Source organism: Antedon bifida, chromosome 10 (genome assembly GCF_963402885.1).
Source record: "Antedon bifida chromosome 10, ecAntBifi1.1, whole genome shotgun sequence".
Taxonomy (NCBI): Eukaryota; Metazoa; Echinodermata; class Crinoidea; order Comatulida; family Antedonidae; genus Antedon; species Antedon bifida.
The window spans coordinates 1168536-1185704 of NC_136235.1; the positions used below are offsets into that span (position 1 = coordinate 1168536).

The 17169-nt window shown below is 30.8% G+C and overlaps 2 protein-coding genes across 3 annotated transcripts in view; one reads left to right on the top strand and one right to left on the bottom strand.

Annotated features, from left to right (window-relative positions):
- Positions 1–17169, top strand: part of LOC144854164 (serine/threonine-protein kinase RIO1-like) — a 107916-nt gene that overhangs the window by 89112 nt on the left and 1635 nt on the right. Inside the window, exons 2-16 of one of the 2 annotated variants that reach the window (XM_078712060.1) lie at positions 8451–8545; positions 8846–8883; positions 9257–9346; positions 9851–9894; positions 10292–10342; positions 10617–10741; positions 11202–11244; positions 11667–11810; positions 12067–12209; positions 12914–13000; positions 13389–13526; positions 13831–13934; positions 14813–14919; positions 15192–15257; positions 15570–15662. In XM_078712060.1, the coding sequence (XP_078568186.1) occupies positions 8508–8545; positions 8846–8883; positions 9257–9346; positions 9851–9894; positions 10292–10342; positions 10617–10741; positions 11202–11244; positions 11667–11810; positions 12067–12209; positions 12914–13000; positions 13389–13526; positions 13831–13934; positions 14813–14919; positions 15192–15257; positions 15570–15662 (1311 nt within the window). In that variant the 5' untranslated portion in view covers positions 8451–8507. Of the gene's footprint in view, positions 1–8360; positions 8546–8845; positions 8884–9256; positions 9347–9850; positions 9895–10291; positions 10343–10616; positions 10742–11201; positions 11245–11666; positions 11811–12066; positions 12210–12913; positions 13001–13388; positions 13527–13830; positions 13935–14812; positions 14920–15191; positions 15258–15569; positions 15663–17169 lie in introns of those variants that run through there. The other variant, XM_078712059.1, reaches the window with a different exon arrangement.
- LOC144853922 (N-acetylglucosamine-6-phosphate deacetylase-like) lies at positions 1804–8110 on the bottom strand. Its single transcript, XM_078711789.1, has 10 exons — positions 7933–8110; positions 7463–7564; positions 7160–7198; positions 6746–6912; positions 5988–6154; positions 5626–5754; positions 5146–5253; positions 4742–4860; positions 3811–3967; positions 1804–2770 (listed from the first exon to the last, which is right to left on the bottom strand). Exons 1-10 carry the CDS (start codon positions 8036–8038, stop codon positions 2641–2643), a joined length of 1224 nt encoding a protein of 407 aa, XP_078567915.1. The 5' UTR covers positions 8039–8110; the 3' UTR covers positions 1804–2640.

Consider the following 17169-nt stretch of genomic DNA (forward strand, 5'->3'; position numbering starts at 1 on the left):
TGTGTTAGTGTCTCTTCGTGGTGTGTCGCTGACGATATTATTTATGATCAATTTAGAACAACTCCGAAAGTGAGGTAGGCTAATGTAAAGACATTATAATTCTATTTTTCAAAATATATATAGTTTATCTTTAGAAAATATGGTAGGTCTACTGTAGGTAAAGGAGTTACACCTACAGCCTACAGCAATTATAGTAACACGACGTAGAAATGTTCTTGTGTACATGACACTGCAACTGCATTGTGAGTGACGCACACTGTATCTTGACGAGTTTTAAGCAAACATGCACGTAAACTATCTTCATATTAATTCAGTGTACATTTCTGTTAGCTTTGCTCTTGACCCTTCACGATCAGAGACTTGTTTTTCACAAAAAAATGAATAGTCCTGCAGACCTGTCACTGTATGTTTAGACCTAATATTTATTTTTAGGCCTACAATACCAATCTAACTTCTAGTGCGGACCAGAATTAAAGCTTGGTTCCCACTAGGACGTAACGCAAGGACGTAAACACAACGCAAGCGTGCTGACCAATGACAAGCGACAGTTCAAATAATCCATCGCTTGTGATTGGTCAAATCATTTACGTTGCGTTACGTCCTGTGTTGCGTCTCTAGTGGGAACCAAGCATAGAGCACTGTATATAGTCTATAGATTTTGTTATATTCCTGCCTACCTACAGGTAAACATAACACAACAATCAATCTGCTTTAAAAAAAACACGGTAGTTTGTCCTTGAAATTAGTATACCTGTTCCCGGTTATATTATTATTATTTACGGTTTATTTATTCCGGTTCATTTACAACTTGTAAAACTGAAGTAGGTCCTGCAGTTTATGGAATCTTAAAAGAAATCCACATTATCCCTTTATTCCGCAAGATGCACTTACGTGAAAAGGGCACAATTGAACCGTGAAAACCAAAGTCAACCCCATTATAATCCACTTTTAAAATACAAGCATACACTTTTTATTCCAAATGGGTGTCAAGTCATAGTCAAGTATAAGCCAAAATAAGTCTGAAATGGCGGCCACTTTGTCTTTCTCATTTTAGGGGTGAAGATCTAAAAATGGATCCAGTTAAACAGCATATTTGAATTCAGCACCCTAAAATTACCGTAAAACACATGTTTATTCGCTTTTAACTCGAAATGCCTACAGCATTTCATTTTTCTCAAATATGGACTATTCTAGTTCACAAAACAGAATCCGTTTGGTGTTTTGGATTCCTCCCCCAATTTGTTCAGTATAAAAACATTTCCCGAGAGAAAAGTATGGGGGGGGGGGGGGGGGGTAACATCGATGTAAGTAGAACATAAAATAGCAAATGACTTGTTTAAATCTTAGCCTAGTTATAAGATATTATATTTTTCTGAACATTTTTGCAACAAATTGTTGGTAGGCACTACGAGATTTAAAAGCAGAAGCGCATATTATTCTTACAGCTCTTTTTTGGAGTCTCACGAAGTTCGTCAATGTAAGTTGTTTTGACATAAGTTGACAAATGTATCAATAGTCATGGCACAATAGAAAAGATAGGACAAAACTATAGTATTATTACTATAAGTATTATTAATATTATAAAGAGTTACGGTAATAATATATTAGAGGAAATAAATAATTTAAACGTGTTTATGATTGTTTCTAGCGATAAAATTACTGTATATGGACCTCTCATGAAAAATTAGAATCCGACAGTTTTCAATAACTATTTGGGACCCCGCGGAAAATTTATATTGCAGTAAATATGAAATAATATTCCGAAATTAGAAATATTAGGGTATAACTTATTGAGTCTAAACCAATTCGAAACTGAATACTTTGAAATAACATTGTTTTATTGAGAAAAAAACCAGTCAAATGTTTCATGTTCTCTTTTTTACAATCCACACCCTGCCTGTACAGTACTAAAGTGGTTATTTATAATAACCACGACCATGTTTTGTTTTTTAGAAGAAACTTGACAATCTAAACCAGTAGAAATGGGCACTGAACCATGACGATGTTGATATGGGTTGGATCCCAATGGAGGTACTCGTACACAGTAAGTACAAACGCCGTAGACTATTTACATTTGACAAAAAAACAATTAGAGAGAGTACTAAAAATCAACCTGGAATGATTTAGAATATTATTACATCATATGTATTAAGTACTGTACAAAAAGCCCCATCAAAATTATTAGGGACCGAATAAAATAATTTGGGAACACATATTACAATTAAAGACCTTCATTGAAATAATTAAGGAGCTCTATTTAAATAATTAGGGAACGCCATTGAGACACAACCACACCCCCACCCACCAACACACCACCACCCACCAACACTCGCATCCCATCACCCATTAAATTAATAATTTTTTTTTAAAACTTACATACTATTATTATGAAAAATGAATGCGATAAATCGGTTACTTTCAGTTCATCATCATTTCATCTTATCCAATATTATTAACTGGCTTAAAAGAATGCTATGGCCGCCATACCTACTTCAACAACAAACAAATATCTATCTCTTTCAAAAATGGTGTGTAAAACCGACATAACTTTGCACTTGATAAATAATTTTAAAAAATAAAATAAAATGGAATCCGGTTTGTCTTAAAAGAACAATGTAGTACTAACAATAGGCGGATAGTCTAATTATCAGCATCAAAAAATGTCTTGCCAGCAATAAAAGTTTGTTTAAGATTTAAATGTTCGTCCATAAGCAATAGATCTGCCCTGTATCCAACGTCTAACTTTCCAACATTTTTTAGATGTGCAATGCTGTAAGACAAAAAGAAAAAAAAAAGCTATTTCACAAGAATGCAATGACATTGATAAATCTAAAAAAAACAATATTAAATTTCGCAAATATTTAACAATGAAAAGTTCATTGTGAATGGGCGTGTTAGATAAATTGCTTGTAAATAGGTTACGCAAACATATTGTGTGAAAAGAACATAAACAGCAGTGAAAACCAATATCAGTCATCTATAACCCAAGAACAAAACAGAAGTATTAAGATACAATGGTAATTGTGTAATCACTAATAATTATTGTTATGACTGGGTACAATAGATAATGTCAGCAAGGTGAATGATGATGTCATCATTCTTTAGTCTGGGTATAACCACAAGGATATATATTACTAAAACCAAGGTTGATAATTTTGATATGATAATATAAAAAAAAACTGTGAAAAAAAATGAGGCTAGTCATTATGATTCAATATTTCAAACTTTATTTGTTAATCTTCATGTTTTGGATTCCTCCATTTTGTTAAAGATATAATATTGTCCACCTAAACAATTATTTCTTTTTTTTTAAATTTTTTGTTGAATATTCAATTTTAACATAAGAGTTATTAAATTTGACCAAAAACTGGATTGAAAAAAAAAATTAAAAAAAATAAAATTTAATGCAAAAAATACTTAATACTTTTTTGGTTTAAATTAACTGATTCTGTTGTCTATTTATAAGTGAAATAATAATTTTTTTTTTTTTTTCTACAGAAGTGAAAAACTTTTAAACTATTATAACTGCAAAATGCATGGCCTATTCAATTCTGATTTTAGTAATCTTCATTTTTCATGTTTTTGGGGACAATACATCTTTAAATATGAATCTAAAAATACAAGTTACTACAGAATTTCTTAATTGAGCTACTAACTGCAGTTAGCACCAGTCTCTGCCTTCTTAGACTACTCTTAGCCTCCTATCCTAGTAAAGCTATAGAAACTGGCAAGTATGAACGCGAACTAATGAAGCTGAACCGACAAAAGTGATAGTGGTCTTGTTACAACTGACAACATTGGTCTACATACCGTGCTGGTGTCTCAGAAACCATAGCGGATGCTTCGCCAATTGATATATGAAAGATATTAACCAATGATTTGAAAGCATCGTGACTTGTACAACAACTGCCAGCTAAAGTAGAAGTGCCACTAACAAATAAACATTTCCCATCTTCTGAAACTTCCACTATAGAAATAAAAGAATCCATGTCAAAGGTCAAATATTGCAATTATTGGGTTATGATTTCTCTATGTTTAACTTTAAAAGAAAGATTATTTTTTTATAAATATTAGACAAGTTTTATGATTATCTTTACTGTTTGTTGTAAGTTATGTATATTTCCACTCAACAGTGAATTAGTTCACTTTTGGTGTCATTGTCCTACCATGCGTTTCTTTCTATTATTTGTCTATCTGTATATTTTAGTTTTGTTATGTCGGAAATTTTATTATTTCCCAAGGAAATTTACCAACGGTGACATTTGGACTGTTTCCACCTAGATAATTTTCCCATGGATATATTTCCTCTCAGAGGGAGAAACAAATCATTACAATTACTATTGAAGTTGAAAGTAGCATTTCTCCATAGGGTGTATCTTAAAAGTATTAGTGACTCAAGTCAGTGACTTAACTAACAATTTTCAAACTAAGTCAGTTGATCAGGTTTAATTTTAATTTAGTACAAAAATATTTCAGTAATAATGGTTATAAAAGTTTTGTTTTTGTGATAGGATTATTCTCTTTTCAATGTTTTTCTGCCCGAGTGCACCTTTGTGGTGTATCCTGTAATACAGATTAATCAAAATTTGCATCATAGTCAGCATGTAAACAAAAATCTCATTGGTTTAATTATTCATTTTAAGTCTTCAACCCAGCCTACAGCTAGGCCCTCCACAGTCCAACTTTAACACACCACCCCACCCCAAACGTGGGCATCATCATCAGACCATAATTTACTTACTTGTTCTGCCACTATAATTAAGTTTCTTTCCTGGGACAGACTCTGCCGTACAATCTGATATAAATGCAATTTGATTAAAGCACCTAGCTTTAAGTAATATGCCAACGGTTAATGGGTGTCTGTAAAACATAAGTTAAACTATATTAATCTAGGAAAATTAATGAAAAAATAACAATACTGTGGGTGTCTTAGATGGGGCATACATTTCCGATCCATCACCTCTCATAAATAGAGATTCCAAAATATATATACTGGATGTTAGAGAATGATTTTTGTAATGGTTTTGCACTGTTTTCTGTTTTGTATTTTCAAAGCAACACAAATTTTCTATAATAAATGGGAATTAGTTTAAGAGCACTTTCTATCCCTTGCTATACCTTCAAATAATAACAAAATTTACTTACACATGACACATGTCACCTATGATTTCTACAGTTGGGGGCGCTAACCTCTCGTACCCTGGAATATTTGGGAAGACGTCTACTAGTCCAAAGTTGACAAGACTTGGTGTTCTAAAAAGTTTTAACAAATAACATGTTGAATATCTAAAGCTCTGTCCACACTATCAAACTATTTTGACCAAAAAAGTGTGATACTGTACATGTGCTCATGGTAGTGATATTCCCAAATATGGTAGTGCTATGAAGTTATCATATCCATATATGGTACATCACATTTTTTGTCACATAAAGTTTGATAGTGTAGACAAGGCTTAACATTTGGAAAGTCAAGGAAAGAAAAGTTTTACTTTATTGATATGGTTGCATTAAGAGCTACAATGAAAGAAAATGACCATTTATAGATTGTTGATTATAAGAAGTTGTGGCTTTTCAATATGGTTTTTAAAAGAAGGTGGTCCACTAAGTTTAGATTTACTACTGTACCTGTGATGGAAGTTTGTAACGTTAAACAGGTGGGTCACATGACACTGTGTCGGATGTGCCGCTTGAAGAGCTCCGAGAATTTCAGCTTCGCTCGCAACACGATCGTGACCAAGTGATGGAACAATTCCCCTATCATAAAATGAGGTTTTGATTTAAAGAAATTGATATCGATACTTAGTAATGCTTTGAATTTAATATCATTATGTATGAAAAATGATTGAAATATAGGATTGAAATAAAGGATTGAAATATAGGATTGAAATAAAGGACTGAAATATAGGATTGAAATATAGTATTGAAATAAAGGATTGAAATATAGGATTGAAATAAAGGATTGAAATATAGGATTGAAATAAAATGACCTTTGAACCAATGCGTTTATCCTCTCATATCCAGACTGCACATCAATGTGTGGACTAATTGTCATCAGTTTACAGCTGGGCATGGAGTCTAGTAGTTTATTAAAGTCTGTCATAGACATCTGGTTGTTACCCTTTGGAAGTCCACCTAAATCATTAACAATAGGACCCTACAAATAAATGTTAACATCGTAAACAAGATGTATAAGATAACATTATATGCCTCACTGATATTATTTGTATGGCATTTGATGAAATAAATGTTTGTTGAATTGAATTGAATTGAATTTATTTAATATTAAAATTGTATTTACAAATTTGTAACCATCTTAATGAATTAAGTAATTTCTGTTTTTCTTTTAGTCATTCTGAAAATTTGAAACGATAAAGATGAAGAAATCTGTGAGAATGAGAAAATGCTGCGCCAACCGAGTTCGAACTCGGAAACTTCTGCTTGATATGCAGGTATCCTAACACTAGACCACTATTAGGGCTTTCATGCTATTGTTCAAATTTGATTGAAGCAGTACTAGTTTTCGAATGTACACAAATGCAAAAAAAAAATAAAATTGATACGCCCTCATTTTTCAGTATATTAATTCAGAAACCGTGATCTCAGAAGAGATACTTATATATATATAATATTTATATAGTCTCAAAAAGTCAAGAGGCCATTGGCTCACGGTATCCTTTTGAGCTGTTTTTTGCTGATTTTTTAATAAATAAATAAAAAAACAAGTGGAATTTGAATTCAGGCTGACCTCTGCATGAACCCCTTGACACACAGCACCCCTGCTGGAGTCGCCAACAATAGATTCCACAAATTGAATGGTTTCCATCGTTCCATCAGTAAAACATGTCTCAGGAAAGACTAAAGTTGCTAAAAAGGATGTCACACCGTATTTAGGAAGTCGCTGTTGACTGTATTCTGAGAAGAGGAAATAACATTATCAAACTCTTTACCAGTATTAGTAAAAATAATCTTGTATAAAGCTCTGTCTACACATCAAATTTTATGTGACAAAAGAATGTAATGTGCCCAAATATGGACACAATAATGTCATACCATATTTGGATATGTCACTACCATATTTGGGCACATCACACTTGTTTTTGTCAAACACTGATAGTGTAGACAGAGCTTATAAGGTCTTGTATTTGAAGGTTTTATATACCTGCATTTTGCCAGAATTTTACAAGATCTTCTGCACCACCTGTTTAAAAAATAAAAACATTTTAAATTTGCTTTTGAAAAGTTTTATTTTTTTTTTAATTTACTATGTTACATGATGATATGTATAAATGTATTAATACCTACTGTTTATCCTGTGATAAGTACACTTTAAATGACTTTATATTTTTACTCGATTATAAAAAAGAAAAATTAAAAGAACTAAATCAAAAGAGTACTGTATTTACAAATCACTAGCAAGTGCAATTTATGTGAGATTAATTAAACATATTGTGATTGTTGTTACCCATTCCATGGTTGTGTATGTCTACAAATCCAGGCGTAACTATATCAGCAACATAATGATGTTTTGCCATTTTTACCATGTCTGTTTTTTGATTAAATAAACCTGAAAAATTAAACAATAATAATTGTCAGTAGAATAGAATTAAAATACAAAATGCTATGTATATGTATTAAAGTTCATGATGAAAATAAATAAACAAACATTTTGCAAATGTTTCAAATCTCGCCTTCTCACTGGTGGGAAGGGGCTGTCCTGCAGCATGAAAGTTGTGATTCTAGTAGTAGTAGGTGGTCCTTTTATTAATATTATAGCTACTACATGAGAGGGCCTCCTTTCTTGAATTGAATTAACTTGAATTTTATTTAGTACTACTACTATACTAGATTCTAGCAGGACCAAACCTAACAGAGAAACACTCCATGCACAACATTAACAACACACACAGTAAACACACAGCACAGAACACACACCTGTTATTATACCATCTTCAATAATAATATGTGTAGTTTCGTCAGATGTTACACCTCCTGGAAGTGCAACATGTTTACATGTAATACATGTTATATTTTCCTCCATTTCATAAAGGCTTAACAACACTTATTTAAACTCTTTCGCTACACTCTACTCTACTACTCTACTCGCTCCTCCTAGGCCCTCCTTTTGTTTATTATTTACTTACGTGCAAGGTCAACAATAGTTCTGTTTAATTTTTACATAACGAATAGTAATTACACATTTATTAATCTAAGTCATTTAAAACTAATAAATTCATTTTATAAATTATATATTATTACAATGTAATAACATATATAACGCTATTTTATTAGGCCTATATTTATAAAGGTAAAATTTAATTAAATGAATAAAAGGTCACATTGACACGCTTGAGTAGATTCAGTTACACATGGTTGTGAAACGACAAGCTATAAATAAGAAATAAAAACTCCCAATTGATGTTTATAATTTAATAGCTTAGATAGTACAGTAGTAGATACTGTCTCTTGAAGAACTAAACTAACTTAGAGTGTTAATTGTAGTGAGCAATATGTCTGAAGAAGGACAATTTGACGATGTTACAGAACTGTAAGTAAACACAGTCAGTTATCTATCTAGGCCTGGCTAGTAGGCCTAGCTAGAGGTTAGGTAGTTTGATAGATCATAATAAATAGAGATGGATAGTAGATAGTACACAATATCTAGGCCTAGCTAGTACAGAAGTAAGATATAGCCTATCTATTATTAGACTCTAGTCTAGGCATGGAGGTATAAAATATGTTATTTTAGTGTGATACCACCATTATTGAAGGAAAATCAACTCATCATAAAGAATTGTTTATGAATTTGAAAATGTTAATTTATCTTTTTATGTTATTTTATTTTTAGTGTGATACCATTGAAGGAAAATCAACTTTATGATCAGGGTAAACAAAACTATATTTTAAATTTAGATACAAATAATAAGTTTATGAGTCAAATATAAAAATTACTCATTCAACAAATGTATTTGTTTTATACTGTATCCTGTAAAAAGAAAATGTCATATGATTGGAGAGTGTCGCAAAATTGATGATGTGCATACAAATTTGCTCTTTCATAACAAAGAAATGCACTCTTGATGGTGCATGGAGCATTTATTGAATGTCATGTGACCCATATCATGACAAGGAACTAAGAATATGTTTTTATACCGGTGCTAAAAGGTTTGCTATTCTTCATTCAGAAGCATGTTGTTCATATGTTTATTTTTGTACTGTTCAGTTGTAAAAAAACATTTTAATTTGCTAATTAATTCAGTGAACGACTTAAATGTAAGTGATGCGGAGGAAGAGCCCTTTGACAGTGAAGATGATGATGACATGTGGCAGTGGCAGGGACAGACTGCCGGTAAGTCATAAATTATTTTCAGTTTTTGTTTCACTATGTTCATTCAAACCTGACATTATGCTGTCTTACCGTGAATTAGTGTTGCAAGTTGTTCAAATTCAGTTAATTAACAAAAACGTTTGTTACAAAGTGAAGTGTCACAGATCAGAGTGCAAGAGTACTTTGATTGCTTTGAAAGTAAAAATCATTGTGCATGACTTTCGTATCATAAGTGTCGTACACTGATCTTATCAAACAAAGGATCAGTTTGGTAAAAGTGGAGTTTACTATTAATACTAATATTTTCATAGTTTGATATGCAACCGTACCTCTGTAGGTCTGAACAGGCCTTTACGTGTCATTGTCATGCAGTAGATCGAAAAGACAAAAACCAAAACAAATAAAATGTCAAATAAAAGTTTTCTGTATTTAATTTATTGTATTTAATTGTATTTGAGAATTGTTACTGGCATATTTACCTTCGATGAATACTGATATTGTAAATATTTTGTCTTGGTATTGTAGATTTTACTAAAAGGTTTAATGCTGCTAGATCTAATGTTCCACAGGTATGAATGTTTTACATTATTAACCCCTTGATATTATAATGATACCTTAAGCTCTTTCTTTACTATTAAACTTTATGTTACAAAAACATGTGATATGCCCATATATGGACATGATGATGTCATATCACTACCATATGTAGTCATCAAAGCAAATGTCTGATGTGTTATTAATTGTCATCTTTTATCATTTTTTATTTATCAGAATTTATCAGAACACATACAGTAAATCTATATTAATTTCAACTAAATATCTAAAAGATGAAAGCAAGAGGATAAAACCTTATCAAATGAAAAGCTTGTTTCCAGGAGTCCTTAATAAGTGAAAAGCCAGTTACAAATCCTGTAAAATGATATAATTTGTATAAGTTGTTGTTTATATTTATTGTTTTGATTGCAGCCCAATGCTCACCAACCAAACAAACAAAAGCAAAAGACACAGAATTATCAGGTACTGTCAAATATCTACATAAATTATAATCTTCATAAAAGAGATGTTTTTTTTAGAAATAACACAATTATAATTAATTCCTTTTGTGATAAAATATTATTTTGTTCTCAACAATGAAATTGAAACCACAAATATTCAGTAGATATATCTGATAAACAAATCAGATTATTTGAAAGTTTCAATTACATAATGGACCATGTCAAAATTATATGTTTTACACAATGTTATGTTTAATATTGTTTGTATACTGTAATCTTTTCATCATCTTTTCTAGCCACATGAAAAAAACTTTCAGAAATTTGTAAACAAAATAAAAGTTGAACGTTATGAAGGGCCAGCACTGCCAGGCTCTGCCTCAAATCAACTTCTGCGTAATAGCAAGAAACAAGAGACAGGAAGGTAAACAACAAACAAACAAACAAACATTACTAGACTATTAATAATGAATATTGAAGAATTCTAATGTGTGTGACAGTATATATAAATATACATAAGGAGAGAATATACTACTAGGCTTTAATGCATTACATTTAAAGCTCTGTCTACACTATAAAACTTTATGTCACAAAACAATATGCAAGATATGCCCATATATGGTCACGGTGACACATCACTACCATATTTGGACACACTTTTGTTAATCTAGTTTGATTGTGTAGACAGAGCTTTATGTAAGAATTTTGCAAGACTAAAATCCCTCACTGTGGACCAGTACTGAATCCGCATTTGAACAAATAAATTATGTTAAAAACTAAGAATTTAAGTTAAAAAACTAAGAATCTAAGTTTAAAACTAACAATCTAAGTTTAAAAACTAACAATCTAAGTTTAAAAACTAACAATCTGGCATCTTTTTACAGAGTAAGAGTGAAAGAAAAAGCTGATAGGGCTACAGTTGAACAGGTAAATTGATATAATTACAATTTTTTACAGTAATACAATTATAATCCATTATCAAGTATAATCCCACCCCTAATTTGAACTAAATTATACTTTGGCAAATTCTATATTAATGCAAACTCAGGCTAATCCCACCCACTGATTGTCTCTACATTTCATTGACTTTAATAACATTTTGACTTTGAAACTCTCTCCCAATACTCGACAACTTTGGGCTGGACTAATAATTTTCTAGTATTCAGGAAAGTATGGTATTTTGAATATGTTTTTAATGTCAAAATCCTTTTGAACCTCAAAAAGTCTGGTTATCTGGTATGGTATTTTCTGGTTTCAGTATTGAGCCCGTCCGGTATTGAGCGAGTTGACTGTAAATAAAATAAATTATGTTCTTATAAAATATTATAATCATATTATATTTATACCAGGTGCTTGATCCAAGAACTCGTATGATTCTGTTTAAAATGTTGAGTCGTAATGTGATCAGTGAGATTAATGGGTGCATTAGTACGGGCAAAGAAGCTAATGTTTACCATGCAACGACAAGTGACGGATACCATAAAGCAATCAAAGTAAGACTTTTCAAATTGTTTAAAGGTTCGCATCGCAAATAAACACTCTACTTTGTGGTACAGCATGCGTTTTCAAACAGGAATTAAAATGCAGTGGTGGATCCAGGGCCATAAAAATGATAAAATGAACTCAGTGAATTGGTCAATAGAAAGAGGCCTATAAGTCAACACTACAAGACCATATATTCTCCTCTTAAGTATGTCCTACCCTCACAAACTAATATTAAACCAAGTATTTAAAATGTAAATTTTACAGGTATATAAAACATCTATTCTAACGTTTAAAGACCGTGATAAATATGTGAGTGGTGAGTACAGATTTCGCCATGGTTACTGTAAACATAACCCCAGGAAAATGGTTAGAACATGGGCAGAAAAGGAGATGAGGAATCTAACGAGGTTAGCTTTATTAATCAATGTTGCTTTTTTTTTAAAGTTCATAGTTTTTTTATTATTATTATTAATGTTGTTAAGAGAATTGTTATACAGTTAACTCTCCCAATACTGGACTCTCTGGAAACCGGAATCTGTCTCAATACCATATTTTCCTTGAGGACCAAAAAGTCTCAAATCAAATAAAAAACCATACATAAAGGGAGAGAAATAATAGTACTAATACAGTCAGAGGTGTTTTTGAATTAAGTTCAAACAAGAGTGGGATTTTACATTTGTTAAAGTCCATTACTTATTATATATAAATAAGCAATTAGTTTTAGGATTAAATTGAGTTTTAATAAATGGTTAACAATCTTCACTAGATCATGTTAAGCTGATCACATTATTTGATGATTTTAGGATTCACATAAAATGACTGGCTTGATCATGATCAGTAATCATGACCAACAGTGAATGTGAACATACATAAAATGACTAGTTTGATCATGATCAGTAATCATGATCAACAGTGAATATGAACCTACCTAAAATGACTAGCTTGATCATGATAAGTAATCATGATCAACAGTAAATGTGAACCTACAGTACCTATTAATTAATTCAATTTCTGATTGAATAGCCTGTGTTAAATTACTTGTGACCTTGTTTTTTTTTGCAATGTATTTTCAATGAATAGTCAATATATGTTGAATGATCACTTTCTGTAGGTTACACAATGCAGGGGTAAATTGCCCTCAGCCAGTCATCTTAAGAAGTCATGTATTAGTTATGGAGTTTATTGGGGTTGATGGATGGTGAGTTATCCAGCAGTTGTCACTTTAATCAAACATTTTACAATTTTTTTGGAATTTCAGTCCGAGTTTAAATTTCTTTTTGAAACACTTTTTATTGAATGTGCCATTTTAAATTCACAAAATAGAAAAAAAAATATTTACATGAAAACACTGTAATTTAAGGCAAAATTGTCTGTTAGGAAATGCGTTTTTGGTTAAAGGTAACCGTTTAAATAAAAAATTATTTTAATAATAGCCTATAGTTAATATGAATGGTTTTCCATATTTATGGCAAAATGGTTTCTTTTTTCAGAATAAAAATAAAATTTAATAATGTTGTATTATAGAAAAAAATAACAGTTCTTTGTATTCCTTGTTTTGTAACTTCAATTATTTGATTGTTTTACAGGCCTGCTCCATTATTAAAAGATGTACCCTTGTCTGAAAGCAAGTCTCGTGAGCTTTACTTAGACTGTGTTTACACAGTACGAAAGATTTACCAAGAGAGTAAATTAGTTCATTCAGACTTAAGTGAATTTAACATGTTGTAAGTTTAATTATTTCACTTCAAATCTTGTTTTATTTCACTTTCATGATCACAAACTAAATTTTTTTGATGTGTATCAATCTTGAAATCAGTTGTGTTTTATTTGGTGATGATAAATCAATGTCTGCCATTATGTATGGAGCACCAGTAGTTAAACCTGTTTCCATCGTATCTATCTACTTGGCAATCTAGTATATGAATCAATTATGAATTATTCGTAGCTTTCACACGTTATCTATTTGAGATTAAATCATTGGATCTTTTGCTTTTTGTTTCTATGTGTACTTTTATCTTTCTTATTTAGATATTGTAACGATAAAGTTTACATCATTGACGTATCGCAATCGGTAGAGCATGACCATCCTCTTGCTCTGGAATTTTTACGTAAAGATTGTACAAATATTACAGGTGATTGATTGATATAGCTAATTTTGTTTGTGTTTATTTGATATACCATTCTGTAGCAGGATTATTACCAACCAATTAAAGATGTATTGTCCCCCAAAAACATGAAAATGAAGATTAATAAAAAAGACTTTGAATAAGCCATTTCACAGTTTAATAAATTTCGTATAAAAAAAATGTTTTTCACTTTACTTTCACTTTATAAAAAGACAAAATAAATGGTTAAATTCAACCACAAAAACCTAGTCAATTTGACTATTTTTTGTTTAAAATTATAGTTTTTCCTGGTAAATAAATTTTTTTTATCATCTAAATTTTGGTCAAAGTGAATAACTATTATGTGAAATTAAAATGGCATATTCAACAAAAACATTATTATTATTATTTTTTCAGGGGGACAATATATCTTTAAGCTATATTTTTCTTATTCATTTTGTTTATATTTGTACTTTGTACAATAGGTTTCACCCACTTTAATTCACCATACAATAAATGACGTCATTGATATCCTAGTGGAAATTCATTCATTCTTCTTGTACCATAAATGTTATCAACCCAACCCTTAATACTATGGTTGTTTTACTCATAATCAGTTATGGTTGAATGCATATTGTTCAGTCAAAAGTTTTTAAAATAACAATTTGTTTCAACCACTCTATTTTATCGTACAATAAATGACGTCCCTGATATCCTTGAGAAAACATTGTGGTCACGCTTGAAATCACAAAAATTTCAACCAATAATTTCTCTATCCTTTTTCTAAGTTTTTTATATTTTATCTGGTCAATATTTCTACTTACTGTATACATTGTTTTTATCTTATTTTTTACCATTTACCATTCATCCATTTCATATTGTTTTTTACATTTTTTTTTTTACAGAATTTTTCCGTAAAAAGGGTGTCTGTACAATGACAATGAGGGAGCTGTTTGATTTCGTAACTGATCCTAATATTAATGCAAATAATGTTGATGATTATATAGAAAAGGTAATACTCACTCTCTGTATACATGGAATTTATGATATGAAAATGATATGATAAGGCCTTGAAAAAAGTATTTAAATCCGTATTCTTCTTCAGTAGAAACCGGCTCTTACAAATAAAAATAATATTTGACCGTTTTCTAATTTATTCTCAGCTTGGACAACATAACAATTCTTTTTTACGCCTAGCGGTAGTGACACTAACATCCCAGACTTCTTTTGAAGTTGATAATTAACTTCTCTGGAAATTATTATATTTTTTTTTCTATTTTACAGGCAATGAAAATTGCATCTGAACGGTCCGAAAATGAACCCACAGAACAAGAAAAAGTAGATGAAGGGGTAAGCATATTTCTCTAGTTTAAGATATTTTCTGAAAATTATGTTCATGGTTCATCCTTTTAATAAGCCTCTCAGAATTCACAGTTTGTGTTTTAAAAATTGATGAATGTTTAAGTAGGCCGGCCTATTCATGGAATGGATAGAATATATATATATATATATATAACTTTACTATAATTTTAACATCTCAACATATTCAACTTTGAATACACCACTGCACGTGTGTTTAGTCTTTGTTAGTCTGTTTTGTCTGCATGTATCTTCTTCAATGATATTCATATATTTAATATGATTGTTTGCTGCCCTCTACAGGTGTTCAAACAGACGTACATTCCAAGAACTCTTGATGAAGTAGATGATTATGAGAAACATATCCTAAAAATACAAGGTGGAGCAGGCGAAGAGGTTAGGTTAATATAATTATTATAAAATTAATAATAATTCTTATTGTTTTATTTATTAATGAAGGTGAAACAATGAATCAAGAAAGTCACAATATTTGAAGATAAAAATATATGATATTCTTGAGTTTGGACAAGGAAAAGATTAACTAGAATTTAATTCGTCACTTTGACGAATTATAGGTGATCATTTTTATAATTTTATTGACATTAATATTAATAAACATGCACGTATGTTAACATACAATCGGAAAATGTTGATGTATGCCATCCTATTATACGCTTATAGTGCTGAGTTTTGCCTATTTATATGCCATATACATTATGTACAGTATATACTGTACATCTATATACAGTGTAGAATTGGTGAAATTACGGACACACAACATGATCTAACTTTTTGGTACTGATGACATTATGAAAATAAACTTGTGGATACCAATATCGAAAGATAATGAATTGAGCAATAAAATATAACAATTGGAAGAAAATTTGGCACGTAGAAGCGCGGTGAGCGCCTTTTGAAATTTGTATAACTTTGACGAAAGAGATGAAAAAACTACTTTTTTGCTTCAACTGGCCATATGATAACTTCATAACATTCGATAGGCTTAATTTGTATATGCATTCATATCTACATTTCACCAGCTCTCATAATAAGTTATAAACATCAAGGTCAACTTTAATTCAGAAGAGCTGTAAGGAATTCAACTATACGTTGTAGGTGAAATTACGTAACCACCATTATTCAAATTTTAAGACGTGATGACGTCATCGAAATGAAAATATTGGCAACTCATGAGTAACATCATTGGTTGAGGTAGAATATATTTAAAATAAAAAAAAAATCGAGCACAGATAAGCGAGTTACGCTCTGTTGAATATGGTGGTCTATGACAAAATGGGAAAAAACCCTAATTTAAAATTCATGTGGCCAAATGATGACGTCATACCATTTTGTATGTCTAATGGGTATATACATTTATATCTACAACTCATTAACTTCCATAATAAGTTTAAAAAAATGGGGGTCATCTTCCATTCTGAAGAGTTATATTCATTTTAAAAAGGCCTTATTTTTTACCATTTTTAGCACTTTTGTACAATTAATGTGCGCATTTTGTCATTTTGAACGTGCTCGTATAGCGTTATTTTAAGTCGGAATGGACTCAAATTTAGTGAATGTACTAAGTAAGATGACTAGGATGCAATTTGTACAAAAAATTGGTATTTTTTAAGCTTTCTATGTATGCACGCGCAAAAACACGTTTTTGCGCAGTAATTTTTAAAAACATGCAAATGGCCTAATTTATGCTCTAAATTGATCAAAACGTAATTTTGAGCTTTTTAAATTTTTAACGCGCGATTTCACGCGAATGACCTTGAAACGCGCAAGTTTTTATTTGCTAATATTTTTACCTTTACCTGAAGTTTACGTGTAGTAAATTTCATTAATATGTGATAATGAATTATGGAAATATGATTCATAATGTGATTTCACAAAATGGCGT

Excerpts from the sequence above, each read along its gene's own strand:
- LOC144853922 (XM_078711789.1), bottom strand. The coding sequence starts at position 8,038 with ATGGAGGAAAATATAACATGTATTACATGTAAACATGTTGCACTTCCA. Across the intron at positions 7,565-7,932 it reads TGAAGATGGTATAATAACAG|GTTTATTTAATCAAAAAACA; the intron begins GTGTGTGTTCTG and ends TTAATTTTTCAG. Across the intron at positions 6,155-6,745 it reads GTCAAGGGGTTCATGCAGAG|GGTCCTATTGTTAATGATTT; the intron begins GTCAGCCTGAAT and ends ATTTATTTGTAG.